Source organism: Quercus lobata, chromosome 8 (genome assembly GCF_001633185.2).
Source record: "Quercus lobata isolate SW786 chromosome 8, ValleyOak3.0 Primary Assembly, whole genome shotgun sequence".
In the NCBI taxonomy this organism is placed as follows: Eukaryota; Viridiplantae; Streptophyta; class Magnoliopsida; order Fagales; family Fagaceae; genus Quercus; species Quercus lobata.
In genome coordinates this window covers 44,834,915-44,841,968 of record NC_044911.1, presented here as the reverse complement: position 1 = coordinate 44,841,968, position 7,054 = coordinate 44,834,915, and the positions used below count along the sequence as shown (strand labels likewise).

The 7,054-nt window shown below is 38.8% G+C and overlaps 1 protein-coding gene across 1 annotated transcript; it reads right to left on the bottom strand.

The window, feature by feature from the left end:
• Positions 1-552: 552 nt before the first annotated feature.
• LOC115955624 (conserved oligomeric Golgi complex subunit 5) lies at positions 553-6,592 on the bottom strand. The gene is made up of 4 exons (XM_031073827.1): positions 5,413-6,592; positions 2,897-3,370; positions 973-2,057; positions 553-880 (listed from the first exon to the last, which is right to left on the bottom strand). The coding sequence occupies exons 1-3, from the start codon at positions 6,493-6,495 to the stop codon at positions 1,125-1,127; spliced, it is 2,490 nt and encodes an 829-aa protein (XP_030929687.1). The 5' UTR covers positions 6,496-6,592; the 3' UTR covers positions 553-880; positions 973-1,124.
• Between the last annotated feature and the right edge of the window lie 462 nt (positions 6,593-7,054).

The window sequence follows — 7,054 nt, the reverse complement described above, 5'->3', positions numbered from 1 at the left end:
AGGCGTACACATTCGACCAGAAGTCCTTTTGACTACAGCAGTTCTAACCTCAACACATCCCCCACATCAGGATTTTAATGCCTCACTTCCTGAATCGTTACAATAAATATGTTTTCAGATTCTATTGCATCCTCTTCTGCTTTCTCAGCAAATTCACAATGTCAAAGACTCGAAGCTCAAATGTCCATTGATAGCAATGCAATGTTCATCGATTTTACTTTATCCCAAAGATACTGTTTGATACTACACACTTTATTATGCTAGTTCGTGGGAGTAAAATCAGGTCCTACCGGCAAACACTCCAAAGCTGGCTAGAACAGAACTGCTACAAGTCCTTCACCAAGTCATCATTTGTTTAAAAGAAACTTTTTTTTTTTTTCCATAGAAAATTCTTATTCACATCATCTTATTTCTCAAGCTTTCTTTAGCTGAATTGTAAACCTAGCAATGGTAATAATCTTTAAAATTTCAATAAACTATGCATGAGCTGTTGCAAAATAGTTATCTTCCAAGAAGGAAAAATTCAATGATAACTGATATTCAAACAAGCCACAATCAGAATATCCAAGATGTATTATTTTTATTGTTTTTTTTCCCCAAATGTTCATATAATGTAACTATTACAAGAAGTCTGGCTCGAAGTTTGAAAAGTCCTACATGATCTACAAAACCGAAGTAAAATAGAAACGAAGATCGACCATTTTCATATGTAAATTTATATCACACGAAAAATATTGGGGAACATTAACACTACATGAAAGGGTGAGAAGAAGGTGAACCAATGAATATAATAATCGAACTTGAATAGTATACAAATGAAGTCGGTGCTGCCATTCTTCAGATTTAATCAGCCACCAAGTACGAAACTACAGGAAGAAAACTTAACCAAAAATTAAAAAGACAAAACAAAGTGTAAGTTCCAGTAAAAAAAAATTTAAAATAATAATAATAGTAAGCTAAAAAATTGTGTACCTCAAAGTTCTCAGCAGAACTAGCACGATCTTTTATGAAGTTTGGGCAACTATTCCCCATCTGCAACATCTACCTAAAAGCAAAAACCTAGCGAACACCATTCTGGTTTGAGAGTGACTATTTTACAAGAGGTATACCAGACATTAAGGCTTTCAGGATGCTGGAGCATTCTTGGTCAAAGAAGATCCTAATTGAAGCATAAGAGGATATACAGGGCTAAACTCCTTGTCTCCTCTGGCCCTAACATTGGCAGCATAATCATCCAGAGTTGCTTTGATGCCTTTCCAGATTTGATCTTCTCCTTGAGAATCTAGCCACAATGAATACTGCACATTTGTAAGTTTGTTCCTTTGCAGTGGTGACTGCAAGTCTTCAGGGCCTCGGGAGTAAAGATGGTGAAGTATGACACTCAGTGGCAAATCGTGAAGAAGAGGAGAAGATACCAGTTGAGATGTTTCCAAGAAAATAAGAGGTCGGAATGCTCTAAGGGCCCGGTATGGTGCACCAAGTTGCTCTACTGGGAACAAATTCTGGCCCACTGCTAACTCCAGTTCAGCCATATCCCTAGCCATCCTAAGCTTGCCTGATTCTGAAAGGGGTCTAACAAGAGAAGCATGCCTGATAAAGAATATTAGAACCCGTGAAGCCATGTTCCTAACAAGCCTACTGCATATGGTTTCTGTCCCTGCAGAGGCTGCATTTGTTGAAGAAGGCAACAGCCTAGATAGGAACTCACTACGGAAGTGAAGAATGCACTTCTGCAACTCCTCCATGTAAGGTGATGCATTGTTGTCCATTGCAGCATCCATGCCATGGACACCAAAGTTTTGGTCATGAATTTGCAAGATACAAGACTCAAGACGCTCAAGCATTGCTTGGAATAAGGATGTCACTGAGTCACAGGCAACCCCATATATTGCACCTAATGAGGGAGACAACACATCTGCAGCAATACTTGGCAGTCCTGTAATCATTGATGATATGCGGGTATGAATTTCTTGTAGATGCTGATATAATGTGAAGTTCTTGAGTTGGGCAGCAGTTGCAGGAGCACTTACTTGACGTGCTTCAGGACCAGTAGATATCTGTCATTGGAACAAACTTTAAGCCATCATGCCAAGTTGACTTAAAAGAAAAACAGTGTTGAATAAGTTTCTGAAATTTATTATATCCAGTAAAATTTACATATATCCTTTATGCAAACAAGGATTAAATTATAATCCCATGGTTTAATCGTCAAAAAAATAGACCCATGGTTTGATAAGATGGTAAGAAATGAGCTCCATCTCAGAACCTACTCCCTAAGATTTAAATATTTAATCAACACCTTAACAGTAGAAAGATTTCAGAAGGGGAAAAAAAAGGATAGACATGAAGATGATTCATTTAAAAGAGTGTGCACAATAAATCTGGACATTTTGCTCACAAATGCAAGTTTCACACCAACCAGTAGGGTGATTAATAAGATGCGTTAAGAATATAAAAGAACACATGCAAGTCAGTTTTCTTTATATATTACTAATACAAATTTGATAGAAGGTGAAATAGGAAAAGGTGTAGAATTTTCAGAAGGCAGGGGTTTTTTAAAAAAAAAAAATTATAATTTAAAAAAATAAAAAAATAAAATAAAAAAAAGAGGCTAAAATCAAAGTTCTCTCAGTTTGGGGTTGCAGGTTTTGCAGTCTGACTGGTAAGGTGTATCAAAGACACAATGCTGAGCAGCTCAAGTAATTCCTACTTACAAGGTAAGCAAATCATTAGATATAAGGATCATACTATTTATGCAAACAACTCAATGTATTCAACCAGCATGATGAAAAAAGGCAACAACTTGAGTTACTGGGCACATTAGGCATTCTAGTCATTAAAAAGGCATCTACATCCATTGGTAAAATCTGGTTTTTCTCATGTAAATAAAATTTACCTGGTACTCAGCACGTTGTGCGAGCAGGATCAAAACCTTGCCAATTTCACGCAAGACAAGAAGAGTCAAATGCCCGTCCAACTGAACAGCTTCAATCTCCTCCTGAATGCGTGATATGATCCTTGAGATGTGCTCTTTGGTGGGAACATTTCCACGGCTGGACACAGAAAATACAGTATTCACAAGATCTGACAGGCGACCCAAGCACAGAGCCAAGAATGCTGTCTGGAATATTTCAACAGCTGCAACCATTTGATCCTTCCCCTCTGAACTGATAGCAGGTAAAACCCCTTTGACATCTGTATCACGTGAAATTCTTTCAAGAAGATTTTCTATCATGGAGAAGAGTTTGGGATATCCCATAGTAAATATCTCTTTAACAAAACTTGATGCAGTGAAAGCTGACTTCATTTGACTTGCAAAAGCCTTCACAAGTGCCTCCCAGACTCGATCTGTTAACATAGAATCACCTTCCTAACCAAGTAGCAGCTAATGTAAGTGAAAGGAATAAAGGAAAAATCCTGGAAAGATAAAAAATTAATAGCAAAAAAGACATGAGGACTGCCAAGCGCATTAACATAATAAGTCAAATAATATTTCTTATGGAAGATCTTAGAGCAAGTCAATAGAGCAAATCAGAAAGGAATCACAACTCAAGCAAGCAGAATATTATAATATATTTCAGAAACAAATCCAAGACAAATATTAACTATTCATTGATAACTGTAGGTATATGGTGCATGTGTATCACTTTGTACAAGGAAAACTGAGCAGAGATTATTAAAAGAAATGAAAACATAAGTGAGAACAACAGACACTTAATGAAAGGTTTGTTGGTACACAAAGCCAAGAACAAGATGAATTTTCTATATAGTAGTCACCTCTGATTGAGTTTCAAAATAATTCTTAATGAGATGTGTTCCTAGTTCAACAATTCAATATTAAAATTAAAATAAATGAAAATTTTTCCCTATTCCACTGCTGGAAACATTTGTTGGATACATATGGCATGTGAGAAACCTATCTAATAACCATATCTTTCCCTTGTCACTTTTGACACAAGAACTTCATGAACCTTGACATTTATGTACCCTTGCGAGACAGCTGATACAGTCTCATATGAGATTGTAACTCTTTAACCAACATAATGCCAGACACAATTGAATAAAGACAAGCCCCAGACACAGAGAATGTAAGCTAACAATGTTTCTCTTAACTAATGCATAGCTATTACACAAGAATGATGAGAGAGATAGGGGTGGAAACAGGGAGGGAATGTGGAAGCAAGATGCAAAAAACAGAATTACAATGTGGAAGCAGAAGCACTTTTCAATAATAGACTTACAAATGTAAAAGAGCAATAAGAAGGAAAGAATAACCACCTACACACTCTTGAAAGCCCTATACTCAAAATACAAAGACGTTGGTAACACCACAGATTCAAAAATGTTGGCAGAAAATCCGCATAAGAAGCAGACAGTGTAACATAAGAGTGGATGCAAAGAGAGTACCAACCTAATTATCTCACACACTTACATGCACTTTTAATGGAAATTTTATCATCAATAATATTTCTTCATAAAATTATAAACTTTGATGCCTCACAACCCCATGATCCAATGTAGTACAAAATTTGAAAAATTGCTCCTATAAGATGTTCCAAAAGACTCCTTGAAAAATAATGAACTGCAACCTATCTATGATACTAATTCCTACAAAACCTTACATATATAGCCAATAGAATAAGACCGTACAAACTGAGATTTGAATATCTCTATAGATAATTCATGTTCTTCAAGCGTCCCCCTATTTCTCTCTCTCCATACAACATGCCACATTAAACAGGGAGCAACATTGCACACCCTATTTCTGATAGTCTTGGAACTTCACCATCTCAGGGAGCAACATTGCACTCCTTTCACCATCTCAGGCATCACCCACCTCGCTCCAAAAGCTACAAATATAGAATTCCATTAATCCATAGCTACTGAACAATAATGCAGTAGCAAATGATCGACATTATCATCACTATTTTTACACACTACACACCACCAATTCACCATCACCATGCCTCTTCTAACTAGATTATCTATAGTGAGAATCTTCTCCCAGGCCATAGACCACAACAAGCTACCTACCTCGGAAGTTTCACTACTCATTAGATAACCATTCCAATCATTGAAAAAATCCTAGTTGCTCAATATTCTAGACACATAGTAGCAAATGATTGACATTTTCATCAAAATTTTCACACATTACACACCAATTTACCATCACTATGCCTCTTCTAACTAGATTTTCTATAGTGAGAATCTTCCCTTCAAGCCATAGACCACAATATTCATTAGATGATCACTCCAATCAATCAAAATCCTAGTTGTTCAAGATTCTAGATATGCAGGACATATATATATATATATATATATATATATATTAAAAGATATAAATTTGGCATAAACTAAAGAAACAAGAACTAAGAACAAGCAAATTGAAGGGTTCATATTATCAGTTACTACCTGAATGATCTCATCAAGCAGCAAAACGTGAGTAAAGGGATCCCTTTTCTTGGACAAGACTCTCTGCAAATGCCACACTACTACCACTATGGAATGCAACTGTTCCATACAACTCCCCATTCTCTGCCACAATGCCTCCCTCGCCTTCGCCCCTCCGCCTATCTGCGGCGTCCCACTTCCTCTCACTCCTCCCGGCCCAAACACCGCCCCAGATCCCGTTATCGCCTTCATATCCAATGCCGCACCTATGCTCTTCACTGCCATTCCCTTATACCTATTCACCAATTGCTCCACTGTAGCTCTCAGTTCCCCTAAATTATAGAAAACCTGCAATCCTGTTCCTACTTCAGCTTGATTCAATCCCTCCATTCCTCTCTCCAACACCTTCATTGCTTCGGATCGGAGTTTCTCCCCGATTTCCTTAACGAATTTGAGCTCTTCTTCGACTACATCGATGCCGGCGAGGTCATACTCGTTGTAAAGCGCGAGGATCTCGGAGTGGAACTGTGCAGCCTTGGCGAGATCGAGTTTTTCGGTGTCGTCGACGGAGGCGAGGTCGCGGAGCTTCTTGGAGAGGCGGAGAGCGCGGAGTGAGTGGCCGAGGAGGTGAGAGGTGGAGTGGAGGTTGGAGAGTTGGATCGTTTGGGAGTTAATGGATCGGAGCGGGTCGGAGAGATCGGATCGGACTTTGCGGATGGAGGATTGGAGGGAGGAAACGGAGGAGCGGAGGGTGGAGAGTGCGACGTTAGCGTGGTGGAGAGAGGAGAGCTGGGAGAGGAGGTCGTCGTGGCGAGAGAGAACCTCGTGGCGGAGCTGAGAGTCGAGGAGTCGGATCGCGGAGTGGAGTTTCTCGGCGGTGGAGGCTGGTGAGCCGGAGGAGAGGGCGGCGGAGGAGAACGAAGTGGTGGAGAAGGATGGGGAGAGGAAGGCGGAGAGAATGGGGTCGGAGGCTATGGAGTCGAGTGCTGACGTGGCGGTGGCGATGTTGGTGGTGGTGGTTGAGAAGGTTGGGTTGGTGAAGGTGGAGAGGCGCTGGAGAGGAGAAGGGTTGGATCTCTGAAGTGGAGATGCCGGTGAGGCCATTTTTTTTTTTTTTTAATTTCTGGTACCGGAAAGGAAATGCGTTTCCTTTCTTTCTCGCTTTATTTGAACACCATATCTGTACTCAACAGCTTACTCAAAGTTTACACCAAAAATAAAAAATAAAAAAACAGCTTACTCAAAGCTATTTCGTTTTGGCAATTCGATCTCGTTTTCTTTTCTTTTTTTCATTTACATTTTTTTAAAATAATAATTTAGATGGTTAATTTTAAAAATTAAATTTATATCTCTCCAATAAATGATTTACACTCTCTTTAATTACTAAATTAATTAATTATACTAAGACTGCATTTGTTTTGGCTAAAAATGATTTCAAGAAATCATTTTATACCAGCCTATATGTTTGGTAAGCACAGAAAATTGGGTCAAACGAAAATCAATTTCCGCATTGACTGTAAAATACTCCTCCTAAGCCAGAAATCAATTTCAGTTTCTATTTTACCTTTAAATGGTTTCCAGCACTCACAGACAAAGAGAGAGAGAGAGAGAGAGAGAGAGAGAGAGAGAGAGAGAGAGAGAGAGAGAGAGAGAGAGAGAGAGA

Bases quoted from the DNA above. Each gene is read 5' to 3' on its own strand.
- LOC115955624 (XM_031073827.1), bottom strand. From the start codon at position 6,495: ATGGCCTCACCGGCATCTCCACTTCAGAGATCCAACCCTTCTCCTCTC. The intron at 3,371-5,412 runs GTAGTAACTGAT...CTACTTGGTTAG, and splicing joins TGCTTGATGAGATCATTCAG to GAAGGTGATTCTATGTTAAC. The intron at 2,058-2,896 runs GTAAATTTTATT...TTCCAATGACAG, and splicing joins CACAACGTGCTGAGTACCAG to ATATCTACTGGTCCTGAAGC.